At 40.8% G+C, this 26,908-nt stretch overlaps 1 protein-coding gene across 1 annotated transcript in view; it reads right to left on the reverse strand.

Moving 5' to 3' along the window:
- Positions 1-230: 230 nt before the first annotated feature.
- Positions 231-26,908, reverse strand: part of nfx1 (nuclear transcription factor, X-box binding 1) — a 99,753-nt gene continuing 73,075 nt past the window's right edge. The window contains 8 exon segments of the mRNA XM_078538731.1: positions 231-737; positions 6,724-6,828; positions 7,759-7,904; positions 19,543-19,609; positions 21,255-21,353; positions 24,501-24,542; positions 24,905-25,006; positions 26,111-26,184. Of these exon segments, the coding sequence (XP_078394857.1) occupies positions 659-737; positions 6,724-6,828; positions 7,759-7,904; positions 19,543-19,609; positions 21,255-21,353; positions 24,501-24,542; positions 24,905-25,006; positions 26,111-26,184 (714 nt within the window). The 3' untranslated portion in view covers positions 231-658.

Below are 26,908 nucleotides of genomic sequence, written 5' to 3' on the forward strand. Positions count from 1 at the left end.
AAAATCAATCAAATCCGAAAGGGGTCATTATATTATCTAAGGATCTCATGTTGGGTTTCCTGAATCACTCACCAAGGTGGCATTTAAAAAAGTTAACAAATGGGGAGAGAATTGGGTTTCATGTAAAGGATCTATTTTGTGTTTCAACTGCTTGTAACTAATCTCACTGTCGTGGCCTTGCTTCTGAAGAAGGTTCATTCACATACAGCTCATTGTAAAGACAATGTAAATTATATCTGTTGAAATTAATTTCATCTTTATTGAGTGCAATTATTACACACCACCTTGAACATTATCACACTGAAGTTGATTTCTTTCAAAAACATAAACCAAGGGTAAAACAATATTAACCCTTTGTTCAGCATCGTCTACAGCAGCAACACATCTGATAGAAATGCATGGTATACATAATTCATTCCACAGATTTTGATTTCATTTCTTGTGTGTTTATCTCATGCAACAGTGATATCCTACAGCAGAGACTAGCATCTTACTTTATTATGCAGGTTGAAGTTTAATAGATTGACACAATTGTATCTCCCTACAAATCTTCACTGATTCCTTTTTGTTCACTACTGATCAGGTTACTTATCAGCCTCTCAATTTCTCGAGGATGTGAGATCCAACACTTCAAATGTATTTGAAAATAAATGACTTTCTAGTCCTGTACATCAAAGTAATCAATTATTGGTTCTTCCTTGAATGACTTTTGCAGGGCGACTGTTCCATTGTCAATCCTGTAAGATTTCAAAAAATTATTTTAATTTATGCACTTCTGGTTAATGCAATTAATTAACAAATCAAAAACATGTAAGCTTGGTTTCCTTATGCATCATGTAATTCCATTCCATTATGTAATATATGTTGAAAGCTTGCGCAATATTTTCAATGCTCATTATTGGAGTGTGTAACAAAGGTAATGTAATAATTGGGGGGTACTTTAATCTTCAGATACACTGGACCAATCAAATTGGTAAGGGTGATCTAGAAGATGAGTTTCTAGAATGCTTTTGTGACAGTTTACTGGAGCAACACGTAGTGGAACCAAATGGGGATAAAGTTTTTTAGATCTACTATTGTGTAATGAGGCAAGGTTAATTAGTAATCTCACAGTAAAAGGTCTGCTGTGAACTAGTGATCATAATACAACTGAATTCCATGTTAAGTTTGAAAGTGGCACATGCCCATCACAAACAAGAATCATAAATTTAATCAAAGCCAATTACATAGGTATGAGGGGAGTCAGGTCCAGTCAGGAAGTTAAGAGTAGAATTGAATTAAAAGAAGGGGTTTATAATGTTGCAAAGAATAGTGGCATCTTTGATAACTGGAAGTGCCTCAGAAACCAGCAAAGTGCCCCAAAAAAGTTGATTGAAAAAGGGAAAAATCGAATGAGAGCAAATTCGTCATGAATTTTTACAAATATATAAAAAGGAAGAGAGTATCTAAAGTAAACATTGGTCCCTTAGATTCAGAGACAGGAGAAATTATCATGGGGAATGGAGAAATGAATTGAACAAATACTTTGTATGTCTTCACAGTAGAAGACACGTTATATACCAGAAATAGAGGGTATCCTAGGTGCTAAAGAGGAAATTAAGGTAAGTGATATCAGCAGAAAAAAAGTACTGGAAAAACTTAAGGGACTCAATTCCAACAAATTCCCAGGACCTGATGGTCTACATCCTAGGGTTCTAAAAGTGATAGCTGGAGATGGTGGATGTTCTTTGATTTTCCAAAATTCCCTAGATTCTGCAATGGTCCTAGCAAATTGAAAGCATCAAATTTATTCAAGGAGGGACAGAGAAAACAGGGAACTAAAGGCCAGTCAGCTTGACATCAGTTGTGGGGAAAGTGCTGGAATCTATTATTATGGATGTCTTAACAATACACTTAGAAAAGCATTGTACGATCAGCCAAAATCAACATGGTCTTACAAAGGGGAAATGTGTTTGACAAAATTAGAAAGTTGTTTTTTTTTGAGGATGTAATTAGTAGGGTAGATAAAAGGGAACCAGCAGATATAGGATACCCAGATTTCCAAAACACACTTCATAAGGTGCCACACCAAAAGGTTGATAGGCAAGATAAGGTTCATAGAGTTGGGCAATATATCAGCAGGGATAGAGGACTGCTTAGCAGATGGGAAGCAAAGAGTAGATGGGGCATTTTCAAGTTAGCAGGTTGAGGCTAGTGGAGTGTTGCAAGGATCAGAGTTAGGGGTCTCGCCTAATTGCAATTTATATTAATGACTTAGATGAAGAGACAGAGTAATGTATCTAAGTTTGTTGAGGATATAAAGCTAGGTGGAAATGTAAGTTGTGAGGACGATACAGAGGCTGCAAAGAGATATGGACAGGTTAAGTGAGTGGACAGCAAAGTGGCAGATGGAGTATAATGTGGTGAAGTGAGAGGGTATTCACTTTGATCGTGAGAATGAAGTACAGAATATTTTTAAAAGACGTGAAACTTCTAAATGTTGATATTCAGAGGATCTTGGGTGTGCTCGCACAAGGAACTCAAAGTTAGCACATAGGTACCACAAGCAATTAGGAAGGCAAATGTCATGTTGGCCTCTGGGATTGGAACACAGGAATAAATAAGTCTTGCTACAATTGCAGAGGACTTTAGAGAGGCCACACCTGGAATAGTGTGTGTAGTTTTAGTCTTCACATTTAAGGAAGGATATACTTGCACCGGAAGCAGAACTACAAAGGTTCACTACTTTGGTACCCAGGATGCGAGGGATGTGCTATGATGAGTGGCTGAGTAAATTGGGTCTATATTCTCCAGAGTTTAGAAGAATGATAGGCGATCTCATTGAAACATACAAGCTTGCGAAGGGGCTTGACAGGGTAGACACAGAGGTTATTTCTGCTGGCTGGGGAATCTAAAGCACAGCAGCACAGTCTCAGGATAAGGGGATGATTATTCAGGACTGAGGTGAGGAGACATTTCTTCACTCAACCCAGGTGGTTGTGGATGCTCCAACATTCAATGCATTAAAGGCTGAGATGGGCAGATTTTTGGTCTTTCAGGGAATTAAAGGATATGTATGGAGTGGCGGAAAGTGAAGTTGAAGCTCAAGATCAGCCATGATCACATTGTATGGTGGGGCAGGCTCGATGGTCTGTTTCTGCTCCGCATTTAGCTAAACATTACTTAATTTTTGTTCCTGAAATTTAGTTGCAAAATTAAGAATCTGAAAGCGGAGGGGGAAAAAGCATAAATGCACCTCTCATGTTGTGGTATATATTTTGTTGTAATTTCACGATACATATGGATACAATTTTAAAACGAGACATGTTTACAAATACACCTTAGGTTTTAATTATTTTCAGATTGCTACATGGATTGAAAATGCCATATAGTTGTAGTCTATGAACCAGGTTGCTTCTACATGGAGATTTGCATCAACAAATTTCACAACTTCAGTTAACCTGGAATTCTAAATCGCTGAAAATATGTAGCTGCCCAATCAGTTCAGTGAACAACACTAACAAGCAACAGCTTTGGAAAGGAGAGGCTTTTGTCACAGCCCATCAAATCTGCAGCAGAAGTTTGAAATCCAGGCCAGAATAAGAGAGGTCTGCTCTGCTGGAAAGTTGTTTAACTACACAATTTCACAGGTTGAAAATGTGTCTTTTTAAAAAATAATCTTAGGATATGAGTGAAGGTTAGGGTTGGGATATATTTGCAGCACTGTGCGCACATCCCAGATTCTGGAACACTTAACTTAGTACCCTTGTGGATTGAATTTCATTCCGTTTCTCACAGGCCACAGGCAACCTTTGCTGAGTTGCACTTTATGGCCTAGATCATATTCTGGGGAAATCATAGGAGGGAACGATAATCCTGATCATGGCATAAGGTGAAGTCAAAAGCACCGATCCAGATGGTTCTTGCATGATAGAAGAGCTCCACCCACAAGTTGGAATTTAATTTGTCCCATGTTGAAAGTATGGAGAAGATTACAAATAATTTTGTTAACTCCCTATAAGGCCTTGGGAGATGGCCAGGTGGAAATTCAATATTTGGCACGTGTCCTCAAAAAATTAAGATAGAATTATGCAAAATTATGACCCTCCTCCTTTCAGCACCTTCCATACCCTTTAAAGATCAATGCAGCAGTGCTTCCGTCAAGGAAAATGGATACTCTTCCCAATCATTAACTAGGGCTGACCAAAATATCATCCATGGCTGTTAGGCCTAAGTAATAATATTTAGTAAATGTATGCAAGTTGCTACATAAAGCAGCTTAACCAATTTTGTTAATGGACACTTGTTTTAAGGATGTGGAAGAGTTTGTTTTAGCATCAGTAGAACTGTTTATGAAGTCATTGAAATTCCAAAGGTGGTAAGTGAAAAATGTCTCCCTCTACCCAGTTTTCAAGTTTTTGTTTGGGAAGTGGTCTTCTTAGAGCCTTGGGATGATAACAGCTAGAGGTGTCTGGTAAGTCAGCTTGAAGGGCCCAGGCTCTACGTCCACACAATTGAAGTATCATTCAATTCAGATTCATAGTGCAGCAATAAATGGGAAGTTATCTTGGCAGAAAAGAGGCATGATGAAAAGACAGTTGGTCAGAATGTCAAGTAAATCACAGAATCTCTCAGTGCAGAAGAGGCCCTTTGGCCCATTGAGTCTGCACCGGCATGTGAGAAACACCTGACCTACCTAATCCCATTTACCAGCACTTGGCCCATAGCCTTGAATGTTATGACGTGCCAAGTGCTCATTCAGGTACTTTTTAAAGGATGTGAGGCAACCCGCCTCCACCACCCTCCCAGGCAGCGCATTCCAGACTGTCACCACCCTCTGGGTAAAAAAGCTTTTCCTCACATCTCCGCTAAACCTCCTGCCCCTCACCTTGAACTTACGTCCCCTCGTGACTAACCCTTCAACTAAGGGGAACAGCTGCTCCCTATCCACCCTGTCCATGCTCCTCAATCTTGTACACCTCGATCAGGTCGCCCCTCAGTCTTCTCTGCTCCAACGAAAACAACCCAAGTCTATTCAACCTCTCTTCATAACTTAAATGTTTCATCCCAGGCAACATCCTGGTGAATCTCCTCTGCACCCCCTCCAGTGCAATCACATCCTTCCTATAATGTGGCGACCAGAACTGCACACAGTACTCCAGCTGTGGCCTCACCAAGGTTCTATACAACTCCAACATGATCTCCCTACTTTTGTAATCTATGCCTCGATTGATAAAGGCAAGTGTCCCATATGCCTTTTTCACCACCCCACTAACATGCCCCTCCGCCTTCAGAGATCTATGGACACACACGCCAAGGTCCCTTTGTTCCTAGTGTCATGCCATTCATTGAATACTTCCTTGTCAAATTACTCCTTCCAAATGACTAGTAACTATATGTTATTAAGCCAATGAGCTATAACCAGAGACATTAAAGTTTTTCAAGTCAGAAAATTAAGGTCATCAGTACTGAGAGGTTTGAAAGAGAGTCCATTAATGTATGCAGGAACAGATTAAGATCCCAACTGGTGGGGCTAAATTAGTAAAGGCAAATTGATAAACATGAATGGAGGCAAGTTTTAAAGATCCCTAGACTTTGCTAGATTATCTGTGCACAGCCAGTGCAGATTTCATTTGATCTCAACATTCCAAAGCTGGATCATGGTGGGGAAGGCTATCGCTCATTCCTGACCCTGGCTGTTACTTAGAAATCTTATCTATAAATGACAGGCATTGGACCCAGGGTGTAGAAAGGGTTACGCTCAATTATGATATTCCCTAAATTGAATAACTTGGTGACATTTGTTGTCCAAGGTCACACGTTGAACTACTGGAGATCAGCTACATTCTTCAGAATGCTAAAGCATACATAAAATCCAACGGGATCAACAAATTGTTTGTCTGAGCTAAGGCTCTTAACTGGGTTTCTTACACGAACAAATCATAACTGCATTTCCAAGAAATGAAAACAAATGGGTGTGGTGAATGCAGCAACTTTACAATGGAATGTAGAAAGAATTAAGGTTTGTTTAGTCAAGTACCACTGAACAAATTCTTCAACGTGGAAGGTAGCGAGGAAGAGGTTAAGGACTCCGGCAAAAGGTTGAGGAACTCAACAGTCCTTAACTACATTGTGATGTCACCACATGATCATCTGCAGTTGAGGTCTGAGCCCCGTGAGGTGTGCAAAAGATGATTATCCGAATTTCAACTTAATACTACCTAACATATCAGGTGAGCTGGTGAGAAACTAATAGGTTCAGGGAGAACCCTTCCTAATGGATGTAGTTGTGAAGGTATCTTACGAGATTTTGGTTTTGTGCTATAGTTTAGATCAGGAAGATGGAGATTGCTTGGCAAAAAGTCTTCAATCAGATTGTTGAAATCGATATGGTTTGGGTGTTGATCAGGCTTGAGTTGGCTTTTGGTTATCAACACTGGATGGATATTCTATTGCTTCCACTGATGCAGCAGGGATGGATGCCTGGCCTGCCATCACTGATATCTTTTTTTCTTTTTAGCAAAAGTGCCACTTGTACATGACGCAGATATGGGAAATGCCTTGAGAAATCACCTTTCTGTGACTCATTCCTAGTCTGACTCCAGTAATGTGCAGAGGAAACCACAAAAATATATTATTTTACATAGTTGAGTTTTCTTTGTTAAAGATCTAGCTTGGTTTTGCACACAAGAGCACTTTCCTGTGAATTGCCAGACTGACATTGGTGCTCATCATGGTACTTACTTAAGTGCCTGCTGCCTGTAATGTGCGATTGGTGGTGGTGGTCTTGCTGCCATCTCTCTTTCAATCAATGAAGTCAGTGAAACATTTGGACACACAGATTTTCCTCTGGGAAGAAAGGTGATTTGTTGAAATAATGAGATAAAGCTAGAACATAAATCATGATCAAACTTTGCTTTTTAGCAGAAAATATAACCAGGTAGAAACTGCAGTCTCTTCCTTATGGTTTACCAGACTGAAAGAACCAACCTGGGAGTAATTGATTAGTCCAAATGTCTACTTTTACAATTCCACCCATTGTGTGGAAGGTCCAGCACACAGAAAGGAGACAACATTAGCATTAATATTAAAGCCATTAATATTAAAGCTATCAGCATGTCCACAATCATTTCTTCGCTTCCTTGTGCTTTTTTAAAATTCTACTATCTGTATCTCAAATACACACAGAAATTTGCTGCCTTTGGTACTTGATCTGTTCTGCTTTGCCCAGTTTGTGAAAATTAAGTTTGCCATTATAACCAGCCTGCTTTTTCAACAAACTTTTCTGATCACCTCCACTTATTCAGTCAGCTACTTTATCACTGCTTTCAAGAGATCTTTAGACAACGGCAACCTTATATCAGAGTTGTGTACAGCAAGGTGTGTCAAACAGCAATGAAATAAATGACTAGTCAAGCTGTTCTTAAATCAGTTAACAATGTGTCGCTATACTAACTTTAGAAAGTGCCTTCCATACTCATGTGAAATTTTTCCATTTCTGACTGCAATCTTCCTGTGGCCTTAGAGATTGCCAATCACTGCTGAGTCGGGGATAGTTTAGTGCTGTGGGCCTATGCCCAGTAGGGACTAAACTGTCAGAACTCATTTCATCTAGAATCAATTTACCCTCGAAAGGAAAGATAAATATTTCTTCCACTGAGCAAACTGGTTCCCATGCATCAAGCAAACAGAAAAATATAATTCCATTTTTCTTTGTGTCAGGAAGGTGGAAAAGAGAAAGAAAAAATGAAAGAGAGCTTTAGCATCACCAACACTCACTTCACAGCAGTTATAACAACATTACGCTTGGGTTCACTGTCATAACTGACACTTTCAACACTATAGACTTCAGCCAGCTCATGAATGATTCTGCGATGTTCCCGGTTCATTGGGGGATAGCAACGACTTTTCTTCTGCTGTTTGCCCTGGATAAAAAAAAGAAACCATTTATTATTTCAGGAACGAGCGTGCTCAAGGGCAATACGGTCTGAAAATTCTGAGACAAGCAATAATGTTCACATTATAGGTCAATGTGGCAAAGTCACTGCAGCACGAGGGGCTGGAAAATTATTGCATTTCTAATGATCTGTAGTGAAATGCAAATGCTTTGAGGCCATTTCAGATGGATGGAATTATTAGACCTCAAGTGGGTAAAACATTAGTTTTCCATTTACTTATTTTCTACTTTCAAAAAGACTGGATCAATGCATTTGTATATAATCACCAAAGTGACCTCAGCAGTTCAACATTCAATGCAGTTAGTGAATGTAATATAGGATGAAGTCCATACAACAGAATGTGACCATGAAAACTTATTCATAAATCTTTCAGTGTCAAAGTTTTACAAACACTATTTTAACTAACTTTCATTTTGTTTTGCCTTTTAGTCGATCCGAGGTATAAAAGGAGTGACTCAAATCTATCATGCCGCTTAAGAACAACTTGCATCTATGCCTTTAAAGTAAGAAAAAAAAGAGCTTCACATAAGCATAAGAGAAAAATTGACACCAGTGCAAAACAAAAAATATTAGGATGGGTGACTAAATGCTTGGTCAGAGGTAGATTTATGGAGGGTCACAAAGAAAGAGAGGTAGAAACATTGGATCGAGGGAGACTTAGCCCTTGAAAATGTCATCAAGCTTAGTTTGTATTGGTGGAGTGAACAAGTAGTCATCACATCCCTAAGTTAGATACCTTCTCAGGTAGACAAGATAACGGTGCATGTTTAAGTCCTAAGGCTAGAGATTTTTATCTTGACAATGTAAACATTAGAAATAGTACATTGTAAATTATAAATATTAACCTGCACAGGAATCATTGAAACAAAAGGGAAAATCGGAGACCCCGTAAAATCATCAAAGAGTAAATCACGTCTGCATTGTGAGTAAAGTTATATTTTATTATAGGAAAGCATTTTCATCTGTATATTTGCGGGTGGTTAAAGACAATTTCTAGTCAAATTGCTCATAATGTTTTCTCAATGTACGGTTGCTCAGGAGGACATTTTATGAACAACTTCAAAACAGGTCAATAGGGAAATTCACAAAATCATGGGAAATATTCATATCTGACCACATTCTGGATAAGCATGCCAACCATTTAATGACCACTGGTTTAATTAGTTTTGTCCCCTATTAACTACTGTAAACTGGTATCTTTGGGCTTAAAAACTTTTGAACATCACAAAGTAACATCTGAATGCATCAGAACTGTTAATGTACCGTGAGATGAATGCAGTTCAGCTCATTTTTGGAGTCCCAATTTAACAGCCACCTGATCTGGCCAGGATGCTGACTTTCCAGTTCCCTCATTATAACAAGTATAGAATATGAACCCTACCAAAGTTTCAGCGATACCAAATGATGAGAGTGGGCTGTGCGTCCTTCATTTGACAGCCAACAAGAACAGGTGCTCATGTCGGGCCAGCACATGGCTCAGGGCCATGGAACTGGAGTGCTGCTTTGGGCTACAGTAGAGTGCTTAAGTTGGAGTTTGGTGGCTGAAGGAGTTCGGTGACGAGGGAGCGAGGTGATGCTTTGAATACCGTGAGTACGGTCGGGTAAGTATTTACTACTTTTATCGCTTCTAGTTTTTAAGGTCTTATTTTGTGGTTCATTGTTGTAAAGGCTACATTCTGTAACAGCGAAGAGCAGGGAAGAATGGCCCTAGAGTAATTGATATTATTTGATATTAAGTATCTTCCATAAGGTTTAATTTAATTTAAAGGGGTAAGTCATGGCAGGAGAGCTCAAAGCCGTGGTGTGCTCCTCCTGCTCTATGTGGGAAGCCGGGAACATTTCCAGTGCCCGAGGCTAGCATGTGTGCGGGAAGTGTCTCCAGCTGCAGCTCCTGGAAGCCTGGGTTTTGGAGCTGGGGCGGCGGCTGGGGAGACTGTGGAGCATCCGCGAGGCGGAGAGTATCGTAGGTAGCACGTACAGAAAGGTGGTCACACCGGAGGCTAAGAGTCCACAGGCAGGAAGGGAATGGGTGACCACCAGGCAGAGCAAGAGGACTAGGCAGACAGTGCAGGAATCTCCTGTGGCTATTCCCCTGCAAAACAGATATACTGCTTTGGATACTGTTGAGGGGAATGGCCTGTCAGGAGAAAGCAGCAACTGCCAAACTGATTCTGTGATTCTGAAATTCGTTGCACCACAGTTGGCTCTGTTATACAGGGGAGGAGTAAAAAATGTGGGAATGCAATAGTTCTAGGGGATTCAATTGTAAGGGGAATAGCTAGGCGTTTCTGTGCTGCAAACAAGACTCCAGGATGGTATGTTGCTTCCCTGGTGCTAGGGTCAAGGATGTCTCAGAGCGGCTAGGGGACATTCTGAAGGGGGAGGGTGAACAGCCAGTGGTCGTGGTACACATTGGTACAAATGACATAGGTAAAAAAAAGGGACGAGGTCCTAAAAGCAGAATATAGGGAGTTAGGAAGTAAGTTGAAAAGTAGGACATCAAAAGGTAGTGATCTCAGGATTACTACCACTGTCACGTGCTAGTCAGAGTAGAAATAGTAGGATATATTGGATGAATACGTGGCTGAAGAGATGGTGTGAGGGGGAGGGTTTCAGATTCCTGGGACATTGGGACCAGTTCTGGGGGAGGTGGGACCAGTACAAAGTGGACGGGTTACACCTGAGCAGGACCGGGACTGATGTCCTAGGGGGAATATTTGCTAGAGTGGCTGGGGAGGGTTTAAATTTAAAATGGTAGAGGGATGGGAACCTATGCAAAGGAGTCAGAGGAGGGGGAATCAAGGGCAAGAACAAAAGACAGAAAGGGGAATAGGGAAAGTGAAAGGCAGAGAAATTAAGGGCGAGAATCAAACAGGACCTCAGTGAAAAATGCGGGACAATTAATGTTTAAAAGACAAGCCTTAAGGCTTTGTGCCTTAACGTGAGGAGCATTCGCAATAAAGTGGATGAATTAACCGTGCAAATAGATGTAAACAGGTATGATATAGTCAGGATTACGGAGACATGGCTGCAGGGTGGCCAGGGATGGGAACTGAACATCCAGGGGTATTCAGTATTTAGGAAGGACAGACAAAAAAGAAAAGGTGGTGGAGTTGCACTGCTGGTTAAAGAGGAAATTAACGCAATAGCGAGGAAAGATATTAGCTCCGACAATGCGGAATCTGTATGGGTACAGCTGAGAAACACTAAGGGGCAAAAAACGTTAGTGGGAGTTGTACACAGACCACCACACTGTAGTGGTGACGTTGCGAATGGCAATAAACAGGAAATTAGAGATGTATGTAATAAAGGAACATCTGTAATTATGGGTGACTTTTATCTGCATACAGATTGGACAAATCAAATTAGCAAAAATACCGTAGAGAAGTAATTCCTGGAGTGTATACGGGATGGTTTTCTGGACCAATACGTTGAGGAACCAACTAGAGAACAGGCCATCTTAGACTGGGTATTATGTAATGAGAAAGGAATAATTGGCAATCTAGTTGTGCGAGGCCCCTTGGGGATGAGTGACCATAATATGATAGAATTTTTCATCATGATGGGGAGTGATGTAGTTGATTCTGAGACTAGGGTCCTGAATCTTAATAAAGGAAACTACGATGGTATGAGGTGCCAGTTGGCTATGATGGATTGGGAAACGTTACTTAAAGGGGTGACGATGGATAGGCCATGGCAAATATTCAAAGAGCGCATGGCTGAACTGCAACAATTGTTTATTCCTGTCTGGCCAAACCATGGCTTACAATGGAAAGGTGGCCAAACCATGGCTTACAATGGAAATTAGAGATAGTATTAGATCCAAGGAAAAGGCATACAATTTGGCCAGAAAAAACAACAGACCTGAGGATTGGGAGCACTTTAGAATTCAGCAAAGGAGGACCAAGGGATTATTAAGAAGGGGAAAATAGAGTACGAGGGCAAGCTTGCGGGGAACATAAAAACTGACTGTAAAAGTTTCTATAGGTATGTGAAGAGAAAAAGATCGGTGAAGACAAATGTAGGTCCCTTACAGTCAGAAACAGGGGAATTTATAATGGGGAACAAAGAAATGGCTGACCAACTAAATACATACTTTGGTTGTGTCTTCACAAAGGAAGACACAAATAACATACCAGAAATATTGGGGAACACAGGGTATAGTGAGAGAGGGGAACTGAAAGAAATTAGTATTAGTAGGGAAATGGTGTTGGGGAAATTGATGGGGTTGAAGGCTGATAAATCCCCAGGGCCTGATAATCTATATCCCAGAGTACTTAAGGGAATGCCCCTAGAAATAGTGGATGCATTGGTGGTCATCTTCCCAGATTCTATAGACTCTGGAACAGTTCCTACAGATTGGAGGGCAGCTAACGTAACCTCATTATTTAAAAAGGGAGGTAGAGAGAAAACAGGTAATTATAGACCAGCCAGCCTGACGTTGGTAGTGGGGAAAATTCTAGAGTCCATTATAAAAGATTTAATAGCTGAGCAATTGGAAAACAGTGGCAGAATCGGACAGGGTCAGCATGGATTTATGAAAGGGAAATCATGCTTGACAAATCTACAGGAATTTTTCGAGAATGTAACTAGTAGAGTTGATGAGGGGGATGTGGTTTATTTGGACTTTCAGAAGGTTTTTGATAAAGTCCCACATAAGAGATTGGCGTGTAAAATTAAAGCGTGTGGGATTGAGGGTAGTGTATTGAGATGGATAGAAAACTGGTTGGCAGACAGAAAACAAAGAGTAGGAATAAACGGGTCTTTTTCTGAATGGCAGGCAGTGACTAGTGGGGTACCGCAGGGATCGGTGCTGGGACCCCAGCTATTCACAATATATATTAATGATTTAGATGACGGAACTAAATGTAATATCTCCAAATTTGCAGATGACACAAAGCTGGGTGGGAGGGTGAGCTGTGAGGAGGATGCAGAGATGCTTCAGTGTGATTTGGACAAGCTAAGTGAGTGGGCAAATGCATGGCAGATGCAGAATAATGTAGATAAATGTGAGGTTACCCACTTTGGTAGCAAAAACAGGAAGGCAGGTTATTATCTGAATGGCTATAAATTGCGAGAGGTAAATATACAACGAGACCTGGGTGTCCTCGTACAACAGTCGTTGAAGGTAAGCATGCAGGTGCAGCAGGCGGTAAAGGTGGCAAATGGTATGTTGGCCTTTATAGCGAGGCGATTTGAGTACAGGAGCAGAGATGTCTTGCTGCAATTATACAATGCCTTGGTGAGACCACACCTGGAATATTGTCTGCAGTTTTGGTCTCCTTATCTGAGGAAGGATGTTCTTGCTATCAAGGGAGTGCAGCGAAGGGTTACCAGACTGATTCCTGGGATGGCGGGACCGACATATGAGGAGAGATTGAGTCGGTTAGGATTATATTCGCTGGAGTTTAGGAGAATGAGGAGGGGGTTCTAACAGGGCTAGACAGGGTAGATGCAGGAAGGATGTTCCTGATGGTGGGGGAGTCCAGAACTAGGGGTCACAGTCTAAGGATACATGGTAGGCCATTTAGGACTGAGATGAGAAGAAATTTCTTCACCCAGTGAGCCAGTGGAATTTGTTATAACAGAAAGTAGTCGAGGCCAAAACATTGTATGTTTTCAAGAAGGAGTTAGATATAGATCTTGGGGTAAAAGGGATCAAAAGATATGGGGAGAAAGCAGGAGCAGGCTATTTAGTTGGATGATCAGCCATGATCATGATAAATGGTGGAGCAGGCTCGAAGGGCCGAATGGCCTACTCCTGCACCTAATTTCTATGCATCTATGAACACCACCATTCCTGGGGTCCTTTTCTGGTTCAGCAGTTTGTGTGTTCAGTATTGGCTAAAACCCTTTATTTAAATTCACTCACTTCCATCCAGTTATGAAGAAAGTGCCCACTGCATCCTCTGCTTGTACAACAGCAAAACCCAGCACTAACGCCCAACAAACAGGCCTCTCCTCATGAGGCAAGAAAGGAGCTAGGATCTGGGGAATTTGGCATATACTACTCGGCCAATAACTGTTTTGGCGATCTTCAAAGCAGGCAATCAGCACTGGCAATGTGCGAAATCAGGCAAGAGTGGAACAAAACCTGTGCTGGATTACGTACATGTGAAGGGAAGCAAAGGGCTATGAGGAGGGGGAGGCGGGGGTTGGAGAAACATTTCAAAGGGTGGAATTCGATAATCAAAAAGTCAGAATTCTGTCAAAAGTGGAAATTTATCATCCCCGGTATTTCCAAATGTATAAAAGTTAGTGCTGACCTGCATTTATCTTCACTGTTGCACTTTAATTTGGTATCATTTTCAATTGGTTAGGAGAGGGTGGAAATATTGCTGTGGTCTTCATCGATTAAGTATACAATAATTCTGCAAGTTAGCTTCTCCAACTATGATATACCATCATCTCATTCAAAGGGCAGCAAGGCAACACATTCTCAAGTCCATGCCAAAGTAGTTTTGCACGGGTCAACTGGAAATAGATTACAATGGCTTGCCTTATTTTCTTGCTCCAGGAAAATATTCAATCTCTTTTTGGAGCTTTCTGCAGGTGGTTAGGAAGAAACAGTAATTCTAAGGGGGCAAATTCCCCAAGATACTTTAGGTGCTAAAGGGCCTTGAGGTGGACAAGGTGGGGTGTTAAGCTAAAATGGCAATCTACCCAGTGCTTGTCACAAGATGACACCTTTTTAAGGAGTTGAATGGCTACCTGAGGCATTGAAAAGGGGTTGATTGCCTCCTAACACATGTTAAGGAAGTACATGGCATTTTTCTGGCTAACACCTGATCCAACATCCACGCCCAACAATGACAATTTGATTTGTGGTAAACTAGTTATTGCAGAGGATTGAATGCTGCTTAGAAGTATATAATCTTTTACTGTTCAATTGCTGCTGAAGACACAGCGCGTACTTTCTTCAGACATGGATGTAAGTGGGCAGATTTTTGATATGAGACTTCCTGGGATATTTTGTAAAGAGTTCATCAACACTATCAAAATTTGCTCTGGAAATCATAGTCATAGAGGTCTACAGGACAGAAAAAGGCCCTTCTGCACCGGTCAAACAAGTACCTAACTATTCTAATCCCATTTTCCAGCATTAGGCCCATAGCCTTGTATGCCATGGCATCGCAAGTGCACAGCCAAATACTTCTTAAATGTTATGAGGGTTTCTGCCTCTACCACCCTTTCAGGCAGCGAGTTCCAGATTCCCAACACCCCCTGGGTGAAAAAATTCTTCCTCACATCCTCTCTAAACCTCCTACCCCTTACCTCGAATCTATGCCCCCTGGTTATTGATCCCTCCACCAAGGGGAAAAATTCCTTCCTGTCTACCCTATCTATGCCCCTCATAATTTTATACATCTCAAACATGTCCCCCCTCAATCTCCTCTGCTCCAGGGAAAATAACCCCAGTCTATCCAATCTCTCCTCATAATGAAAACTCTCCAGCCCAGGCAACATCCTGGTAAATCTCCTCTGCACTCTCTCCAGTGCAATCACATTCTTATCATTCTTATAATGCGGATTCCAGAACTGCACACAATAATCTAGCTGTGGCTTAACCAGCGTTTTATACAGTTCCAGCATAACCTCCCTGCTCTTATATTCTATGCCTCGGCTAATAAAGGCAAGTATCCCATGCGCCTTCTTAACCACCTTACCTACCTGTCCCACTATCTTAAGGCACACCAAGGTCCCTTTGATCCTCGATACTTCCCAGGGTCCTACCATTCATCGTGTATTCCCGTGCCTTCTTTGTGCTGCCCAAGTGCCATCACCTCACACTTATCCGGATTAAATTCCATTTGCCACCGATCAGCCCATCTGACCAGCCCGTCTATAGCCTCCTGTAATCTAAGACTATCCTCCTCACTATTTCCCACCCCACCAATTTTCATGTCATCTGCGAACTTACTGATCAACCCTCCTACACTCAAGTCTAAATCGTTTATATATACCACAAACAGCAAGGGGCCCAACACCTATCCCTGTGGAATCCCACTGGACACAGGCATCCTGTCACAAAAACACCCCTCGACCATGACTCTCTGCTTCCTGCCACTCAGCCAATTCTGGATCCAATTTGCCAAATTACCCTGGCTCCCATGGGCTCTTACCTTCGTTATCAGTCTCCCATGCGGGACCTTATCAAAAGCCTTGCTGAAGTCCAAGTAGACTACATCAAATGCATTGCGCTCATCTACACACCTGGTCAGCTCTTTAAAAAATTCAATCAAATTGGTCAGACATGACCTCCCCTTAATAAAACCATGTTGATGGTCCTTGATTAACCCCTGCCTCTCCAAGTGTAGATTAATTCTGTCCCTCAGAATTGTTTCCAATAATTTCCTCACCACTAAGGTTAGACTTACTGGACTGTAGTTACCTGGTTTATCCCTTCCTCCCTTCTTGAATAACGGTACCACATTGGCTGTCCTCCAGCCCTCTGGCACCTCTCCTGTGGCCAGAGAGGTACTGAAAATTATTGCCAGCACCCCTGCTATCTCCTCCCTTGCCTCACTCAACAGGCAGGGATACATTTCATCCGGGCCTGGAGATTTATCTACTTTTAAGCCTGTCGGGCCACTTAGAACCTCCTCCCTTTCTATGCTAATTTCTTTAATTATACCACAGTCCTTCTGCCTGATTTCCATACCCACGTCGTCCCTCTTACTTGCGTACACCGACACAAAGTATTCATTTAGAACCCTACCTACGTCTTCTGGCTCCAGACACAAATTACCATTATGGTCCTTAATGGGCCCTACTCTTTCCCTAGTTATTCTCTTGCTCTTAATGTACTTACAAAATAACTTTGGATTTTTCTTTTGTATGACCTGCAAATGTTTTTTCATGCCCCCTTTTTGCTCTCCTAATTTCCTTTTTAAGTTCCCCCCCCCATCACATTCTATACTCATCTAGAGCTTCCGCTGTTTTGAGCCCTCGGTATATGACACAGGTCTCCCTTTTCCTCTTTAACCAATCTTGTATATCCTTCCACATCCAGGGTTCCCTGGATTTGTTGGTCACACCCTTTGTCTTTACTAGAATATGTTGGCCCTGTACCCTCCCTATTTCCTTCTTGAATGAGTCCCACTGCTCTGATGCAGGTTTACCTAAAAGTAGCTGCTCCCAGTCCACTCTGGCCAAGTCAGATCTGATCCTATTAAAATCGGCCTTCCCTCAATTTAGAACTCTGATTTCTGGCCCAACCTTGCCCTTTTCCATAACAGCCTTGAATCCAATGGTGTTATGATCACTACCTGCAAAATGCTCCCCCACTGATGTCTCTACCACTTGTCCGGCTTCATTCTTTAAAATTAAGTCCAGGATCGCCCGCTCTCTTGTAGGACCTTCTACGTTCTGGCTTAAGAAGCTCTCCTGGATGCATTTTAAGAATTCCACTCCCTCTAAACCTATCACACTATGACTAACCCAGTTAACGTTGGGAAAGTTGAACTCCCCCTTTATTACTACCTTGTTATTTTTACACTTCTGAAATTTGCCGACATATCTGCTCTTCTATTTCTCTCTGTTTGGGGGCCTATAGTACACTCCCAGCAAAGTGATTGTTCCCTTTTTGTTTTTAAGTTCTACCCATGTGGTTTCATTTGAGGAGCCTTCTAAGATGTCATCCCTCTTTACTGCTGTAATTGATTCCTTGATCAATACTGCGATACCCCCTCCTCTTTTACCTCCTTCCCTGTCTCACCTGAAGATCCTATACCCTGGAATATTGAGCTGCCAATCCTGCCCCTCTTTCGACCATGTCTCAGTGACAGCAATGACATCATACATCCATGTGTTAGTTTGTGCCCTCAACTCATCTGCCTTATTCGTCAGATTCCTTGCATTAAAATAAATACCACCCCACCTTGCCAAACTCCCTTGTGCCTTAACTGGCCTATAATTTCTATACCTTCCTGACTCATTTGCTCTCTCTTCTAATTTTGGCTGTGCATCTCCCCCTGCTGAACCTCCTTTCAGGATCCCATCCCTCTGCCAAGTTAGTTTAAACACTCCCCAACAGCACTAGCAAACCTCCCCACAAGGATGTTGGTCCCATTCCGGTTCAGGTGCAACCCTTGTGCAGGTCCCACTGCCCCAGAAACGGTCCCAATGTCCCAGAAATCTAAAGCCCTCCCTCCTGCACCATCTCTCCAGCCACACATTCATCTGGACTAACCTATTTCTATACTCATTAGCGTGTGGCACCGGAAGTAATCCAGATTACTACCTTTGAGGTCCTGTTTTTTAATCTGCTTCCTAGCTCCCTAAATTCTGCTTGCAGGACCTCATCCCTCTTTCTACCTGTCATTGGTACCAATACGTACCACGGCCTCTGTCTGTTTGCCCTCCCCCTTTAGAATTCCCTGCAGCCTTTCAGTGACATCCTTGACCCTTGTACCAGGGAGGCAACATACCATCCTGGAGTCACATCTACGGCTGCAGAAACGGAGGACGATACCTAAAAAGAGTGCGTTGTGCTATGCTCTACCTTAACGGACACCTTACAGAATTCACCAGAAGGATCATCAGCATCGCCCTAGTAATTCCCTCTCTGTCTGCAGGAGAAGGATGTGAGGTCAAGCAGAGCAGCAACTGCTGCTGCAGTTAGCAAGGGGCAAGATGGATTTTTTCCCTTCGTCAGGTACAGGACAACCCCTTCCTCCTCTGACCCTCCAGTGCTGCATCTGAGAACCTGTGTATCCTCTTGTTGGGCCCCTGAGCTTTCTTGAAATATGCCCTTGTGCCACAGCCAGCACAGTTCACACCTTCAGTAGAAGGTGGCTAAGTGGAGCTCATGTATGTTGCTTCATAAAAATCATGTGCAATGACCGCTAAACCTATATTTAGAGATAAGTCTGTTTTAGCAGTTCTAGGCAAGTTCAAATTACAGTAATCACAAATTAGGACCAAGATTGCATGCTAAAGTCAGATTTTCAAGCATGCATGTCTTATTAGTGCATTTAGAGCCTCTTTCAACCTTTCACCAAAATAACCCCAAAGTTTTTAAAAACTAAGCTACAAGACAAAAACTGTGTCTCATTGCCACATAGTATAGCACGGTACTGCATCAATTTTATGAAGTTTTTCTAGTCTTTAGTTTAGGAAATTGTAAGGTGGCTAATACAATCTGTTACTTTTATCTGAACATTAACTTTTTATGAATATCTTATTGTATTTTCACTTGATTTTAGTAAGGCAGAATGGTCTGGAAGACAAGTTTTGAGTCCAATAACCTTAATTTGTGGTAGAAATCCGCAGTGGAAGATTTCTACCCCATGTGAACCCACCATCGCCTTTTCTCTTCATTTAAATATCTTCTGCCATTTTGATTCCTGATGGGTGCGAGAAGGGCATATTTTTACTAAACTTGATAGCATATCCCATCAACTTGCTGGGTGACCATTTCCAAAGCCGACTGCGGCTCAACATTGAACACCAATGATAATATTTTCTCGCATCTGGTTCTGCTTCAAGAAGATAACAATGAACTGTCACATTCTATCTGCCCTTTTGTACACAGACCTTTCGACAGGGTGATAGTTTTATGGGATTTTAATAATAAAGGCACATTATTAATTGCAGGACTAACCTTATTAACAGCTTCTACAAGAGCTTTAATTTCTTCTTCCACTTCAGTTACAAACTTCAGATCTTTCCTTTAGTCAGGGATAAAGGAAGACAGGCCCATGTTTGAATGCATCAAGAGAATCAGAAAATTGAGAACATGCTAATACACATTTAGTTACAATAAAGTTTACATTTAATCAAGTGAAATTTCCAGGGCATGCCATCTCCTGATGGATTTAGTTGTTGTGACCATTATACATAATTAAATAATTTTCAATTAAATAGACCATTTTATATTCTTCATTTTTGACCACTCCAAATGGATTCATTTTTATAGCTAGCTTTTTCACGTTTCATATTAATCCCTAACTATGTGGGCAGCACATGCCCAGATTGTACAATACTCCTCGGAACACAAAATATGGAGTAGGTGCGTTTTCTTAAATCTTTCAATGAAAAGAATGAGAATCCTGAACTCAATCGTCCAAAGGTAAACTAGCTGCTTTAGGTTTTTCTGTTTTGCTGAAAAACAGACATGCTGTCAAAGCCTTTCGTCTTGCACTCATCAGGACAGATGCAAGAAAGCCCACATTTCAGAGGGAGCAAAAATTTATACTGCACGAGAAAAGATTGGTTGGCAAGTCGATCCTGATTGGTTGAGGCCATGGAGAATGCACCAAGGAGCTATTGTCCTCTGCATTTTTAATTTTAAAAAAAGGCACAATGCCTGGACGTGTTCCTTTTGCCTGCAGAGGATGGGTCCCTGTGTATGAATATATGCATGCAGCTTCTAGTAAGTGAGCCACATTGCGGGTCCAATTGATATTGGTCATTAGTGTAATTCTTAGCACACTCAGGATTGTTCAAGTACTGTCCAATCATGGAATCACATCTAATGTTAAACATTATGTTCGAAGTTTCGCAAAACGGGCTGGTTGACTCAACCCCTAGTGCATTCTCCACGGGAATGTTTCAACCATAAGTCAATTTGCCAACCAATCAGCACCTTTTCTATGCAGCATAAATTGTTGCTTCCTTTTAAATTTGGCATTCTTGAATCTGTCCTGATGAATGCAAGATGAAAAGCTTCAACAGCATGTCTCTTTTTTCAGTAATACTCATGAACTGTACTGCCAATGTCCATTCTTCTATTTTGTAAAAGAAAAATTAAAGGTCAAAGAGCACAATTTAATTGTATAGTAGCAAAGCGAAAGTTAATGAATGACATTAAATTGACAACTCTCAAGAACATGAACAAGTTCACTTATGTACAAATCATATTTGAGCAAAAAGCACCAGAGTTGTCTATGACAAAAAATGTCAGGGTCCCCAAAGAAAATGAAAAATTACAGTATTTGTATAAAAACACAACAACCATTAACGTTGGCAATCTAAAACAAAAACAGAAAATGTTGCACATATCAGGTGATATTCATCACAAATGGATGAAGGATTTCATCAAAATGTGTCTCTTGCTCAGTTGCTCACTGATCATGTATGAACTTCAGCATTTTGGCCACTCTTTTTGAGCAGCAAAAATTCTACATTTGGCCATGAGTACTGTTTGCCAACTTAAAGTGAGTCATTGTACTAGCATGAAATATCCATATATTAAAACTAAGTAATCCATCAGCTTTGTAGCCAGGTCGTTATATACTCAGATACAATTTTAAAATTGTTTTTCACATTTCTACACCTGATTTTCAAAGCTTCCAATCATCAATCATTGCTTACCTTGCATCTTCCTTCAGACTGTCACTGTATTTGGATCCTAGACTGCGAACGTGAAATGGATCTGAGGCAGGGTTAATATTTAAAGCATCTGCTACTCGCCTGTTAAAAATATATACATAAAAACATAATAAGCACTTGGGAACAGCAAGGGGGAATTTAAAGACTTCTGCATTACAGACAGGTTAGCACTAATGACATCTGAGCAGAGTGGCACAGAAGCTGCAGTGCCTATAAACTAGAGGTTAATGAATCAATACTATACTCTGCTAGCAGCCAGGTCAACCTTTCAGTGTCAGCTGTGGCTCAATGAAAGCACTCTTGTCTCAGCCTGAAGACTGTGGGTTCAAGTCCCACTCAAGGATCTTGAGCACATAATCCAGACTGACATCAGTGTTGCAAAGAGGGAGTATTGCACTGTCAAAGGTGCCAACTGTCGGATGAGACGTTAAGCCAAGGCTCCCGTGTGCATCTTAGATGGACACAAAGATCCCATGGCACTACGTGAAGAGCAGCAGGGGAGATCTCCTGATGCACAGGTTAATATTTATCCTTTATCCAACAAGTGAAACAGGTGGCCTAATCATTTATTTCACCGTTTGTGGGAGCTTAGTGTTCCAGGGAGCTTAGCTTCCAGAAATTACCCTAGCAACTACACTTCAAAAGTACTTCATAGATAGTAACTCCAGGCAAACTTATAAACTTATGGCTTTGAGGTGAGAATGCTACCATTGAGCTAATGCCAACACATGATATAGGTCAGCAAGGGCAAGGCTGTTTGATGAGCAATATTATAGGTTTGGACACCAGCAGCAGAGTTTTAACGAGTTGATGTTTTTGAGGAAGGAAAGGTTGGTTAGGACAGATTTGGAAAAAGTAGAGACTGGGTGTTCCATCAGCAGATCAAGAATAGCAATGGGCAATGTTCTGGAGATGAAGAAGGCAGTCTATTTGATGGATAGGATATGGGGCTGGAAGTTTAGCTGGGGGTCAAATAGGACATTAAGAGTTTGGGTGCTGGGGGGGTAATTGGTTTACATCCACAAATACAGACTTTGCCAAAGGCAGAAAAAATGGTTTTTGAAGCTTGTTTTACAACTTCCCTGATGACTCAGCTGGGTTTATTCAAGGTGTAATTGAGGTTTGATCCTCAGATTATGCTGAATTGGTTCTCAGCCAGGACAATAGGAGATTCCTTATAATTGTCCTCAATATTCCTGCACTAGGGATAAGGAAAAGTTGTCAACTAGAATACCTAATCCTGACCACTACCCAGTGGTGACTGTTGGAAATGGAAATGTGTGTATCTCAAAGTGATAGATTTGGGCTTAGGTATGATGCCAACACTATTAAGAGACACATTTCTACATAGCAAGACATGATTTTTAAGACTTTCAAAATTACTTGCTCTTACGGACCCATTGCCACCAGTTTGTTGGAACCTGGTATGGGCCAGGTTCTGCTGTGAACTGCAAATTCAAGGCAGCAGCCATTCATAAGATTTGCATTAGCCCATAGGTTTTGTATGGGGTTTCACACAGCAAGTTACTGGCAACCAGACATCCAAACGGCATATCGCCCTCTATGGGGCATCTGGTACCTGAATGAAAAGGGCAAGCAACCGTGCATCTCCTTAATCAATGAGATTGAAGAATCATTAACGAGAAGCACAGAGTCTGACTCATGAAGTTAGAATCATGAATTCAATGTCAATTTAGGTACAGAAACTGAAAGAAGGAAAAAAATAGAGTAAGATGAGACGAAAGTAAAAAAAAATTGGATCGGGGGAAAAAACTCTAATAATTAAAATCTGAAAGAATGCAACTCCATGCTTGGGAAAGTTAATTTTCAGTGCCACAGATGTTATTTGACAGTAATATCACACCGTTAAAATTGTATTTAGGCTGGAATGGACAAATCCTTACTTTTCATGGTGAGTTTAGCTTGCATTCTTGATGCCAGTGCAGGAATTTCACACTATTTAATACATTTCACTGAGGAGCCAGATGGCGAGATGCCTCTTTCGCATAGCTTTTGGAGGGACAGCACACTGCGGACAGCAATTTCTGCATTTTTGCGTTTAACTGGGAAAGTGCTATCCAATTTATTCATATATAAAGTGAACACCATTAGCCTACAGGAATGTTCCTGCAATTTTTAAAGTTTTTGTTGTTGGCTTTTTGTTGTTTGCATTACTCAGCATTTGAAATGTAAATATACATAATAGAAAATAATTTGTTACTTGTATTCCATAAGTGCATCTATCCTTGCTTTATGGATAATCCCCACAAATTAAATTAAAAACTAAAGACAGTGGCCTATTAATGAAACAAAGTTTATTTTTGAACATGAGAGGCCATTTATTCAACTGATTTCACATCCACAGAGCACAGAAGCTAAGCTAGTCATATCTTTGCACGAATGCACAACATGTGAATTAAACGGAATATTAATAGTTGAATTTATGCACAAATTAATGCCAAATTATGGTTAGACTTGGAACATAACTGTGGAAATACAGAACTAAGTAAGGAAGGAAAGAAGTAAAGGGTAAAAGGTATGATGAGGATATACAGATAAAATGTAGACTATATGTTTAAGAACACTAGAAGAAAAAGATTTAATATTTCTGTTCACCCAGCCTGGTATCCAAATTCAACTCTTCTAACTTTGACTCAACTACCTTATCTAATAGATATTTCCAAGCGTCCATCACCCTTAAGAGTATAGTTTAAATTTACTTTTCACCAAGGTTCATGTCCTCTCCTCCTACTGGCCTGATGAAGCTAGGAGGTAACTATATTGGTTTCATGTTAGCTAGGGAAGTTAATGATTTCTATAACTCAATGAAGTCCCTTTTCTCTTCCTCCTTTGGCTTTCTTCTTGCTAGATTTTCTAATCTTTCTTCATAGCTCATCCCCGTTACACTTCTTGCTCTTTTATGTACTTTCTCCAATGAATGTGCATCACATTTGAGTGTTGGCAACTACAGCTGCACACAGTACTTTTTTTTTTGTGCAGGATAATAAAGCTATTCCTAGTGCTTGAGCAAATCAATCACCGTAGCAATGGTGTTTTTTCCTCCATTATTCAGAGTGAGCCGAAAATCTATAAAGCTAAATCAGGCTTAGGCAGTCTTATATTAAGCTAAAAGGCAACATGCATTTATTTTATGGGAGTACCAGAGCACAAATTTAATTCCAAACAAATGTGTCCAAATCCATATCATTGTATCACTGAATAACCCACCTGTTTCTTTCTACTGTTGCACATTCTTCATCACACTCCAACCTGCATGGAAAAGCAGCAATTTTATACCAACACAGCCATCCTGGCACTTACACTTTACGTCAAGCACTGAATAGCCTATACAACTTTCCAAAATACATTGATTTGTGAGCAGTAGGATTCCTTATAATTAATACTAAATATATCAATTAAACCTTTTAAACACTGGGAAAAGTAATACAAAAATACATCCTGCTCACTTGGCTAATACAGACCAATAATTCAAAAACTTTTGAGCCATTTAGGTAAGCTTTTGCAACATATTTTACATTTTCAGCTTGGAAAATTAAACTATTGATTAAAAACTACCCTAATATAATCTAATGTTCAAAAACTACATACAAACGTGTTGAGGAATGATTTACCTGGTCTGTTTCATTTCTTTCTTAGAAATGAGTTTACTGATTTCCACTGAGTCTCCAAGATGCATGTCAGAGAGTTTACTGGCCATGGAAATAGCAGTTATCCTACAAAGAATATAAGCAAAGAACAAGAAAACCAGACAACTTGATATATCACCATGTCAAATGATTATTAACACAAACCACAAGTGAAAAAACCCACAAACCAGAGGGAACATGTTCAAATTCACTCTAGTGAAATAACTATGCCACTGTCATCAACATCTGATAGTTCAAAGCATTAAATAGCAGATCATTAGGAATTTTCTCTATCTAGGGCTACCGTATTGATTAGGGATTAGGGCCTGCATATGATCTGGAGCCAGTGGTAAGCATCCCAGTCCCTGTTTCAATTAGTGAGCCAAACTAGATGGTTGATCAACAGTGTTCTGGAGTACAGCAGACATGTCCGACTCAGGCATCATATTACATCAATAAAGGGTCAATTTGGTTCTGAACTATCACCGGTTGTTGTTCAGAATTAGCTTTATCCTGCCTACTTCTCCTTCCACTTCCCAAACAGGGGGAGTAGCCAGCAGCTGGCCAGATTGGCAGGTTGCCAGTCAGGAAAGCTTGTGGTAGAAGGCCATAGCCAGGGATTGTATGCAACTGTCTTTGGTAATTAGGAAAGGTCATAGGTTGGGAGCTGAGGGCTATCTGACTGGTAATCAGGAGTCTGGGAAAGGTGGTGGGGCATAAGGGTTGGGGTTGTGGGCATGGGCAGGGATGGCAAGGGGAGATCGACCAATTGTGATGGAAGGTTTACTTGAGACCCCTGCTTCTTGCTCACAAGCAATGCTCTAAGTTCAGGCTTGTGAAGGGTCAATTTAGTTCAGATCTATAAGTATTTTCATATCAGGCAGTTGTATAGATTAACAGGAAAGACAGCTGAGGCCAGAACACTGGTACAATTTTAGAAACAGCTGATGTAATGGGAAGTAGGTAAGGCTGAAATCCCTTCATTTGAACAGACTGCATATCGGTGCAACAGTCAACAAAATTGGTTAATGCTGAAGAGAGGAATTTAAAAAAAAAAATCCCCTCCCCCATTTCCAGAAAAACAGGAAAAATATAATTCACTGATATTGGGACTCATCAATTAATCAAATTGCATGTCTGATATACAAGTTTCACACTGCAACATTAGCTGCAACTGGAAGCAGTACAAACCTCTGGTAATTACTTGAAGCCTCACTGCAGATCATGATCTCTTTCCTGCGCTGACAGCTGCAATATAATATCACCTGCAAGACAACAGCTATAATCATTAGCCTATTGTGGCTAATTTGTACACTTACATCTTTATCAAAAGCCAGAGTATCAAATTATTTGTGCAATGATTTAAAATAATCAAATTAATATTGAATTGGTCCTCTATTTCGCATTTTTAAAGAGCAAAACTAGGATTTCTGCCACACCTTTCCTCTAAGTTCAAAACACTGAGATCTGACAGTGTAAGGCTTGAATCTATTGATGCAACTGCTTCCTTCATCTTCATTTTCACAACACTCATACATATTTGAATTGCTCTTTAAAAGATGTACAGGCTTGCAGATTAACATCTTGACGCATACCCAGAGAGATACTGAGGGAATACTACATTGCAGCATTGTTAGGACAAGATGTTAAAGCAAGAGCACAGCTTCCTGCTCAAGTGGATGCAAAATAATTCCATGCCACTACAGCATGAGCTCTCCCAGTGCCCAGGCCAAAATTCTTCCCATGACACTACCACCAAAAATAGATGAACAGGTCACTCATTCATTTACAAAAGCAAAATACTACAGATGCTGGAAATCTGAAATTAAAAAAAAAAAAGAATTTCCAGCATTTTCTGTTTTTATTTCATTCATTCATTACTGTTTTTGGGGCAGTTTTGTACATTGGCTGCCATATTTGCTGACATAATAACATTGATTGGATTTCAAATGTAACTCCCTGACCTCAAGGTGCTTTTGGATGTCATAG

This window comes from Cetorhinus maximus, chromosome 3 (assembly GCF_964194155.1).
Source record: "Cetorhinus maximus chromosome 3, sCetMax3.hap1.1, whole genome shotgun sequence".
NCBI classification, from domain to species: domain Eukaryota; kingdom Metazoa; phylum Chordata; class Chondrichthyes; order Lamniformes; family Cetorhinidae; genus Cetorhinus; species Cetorhinus maximus.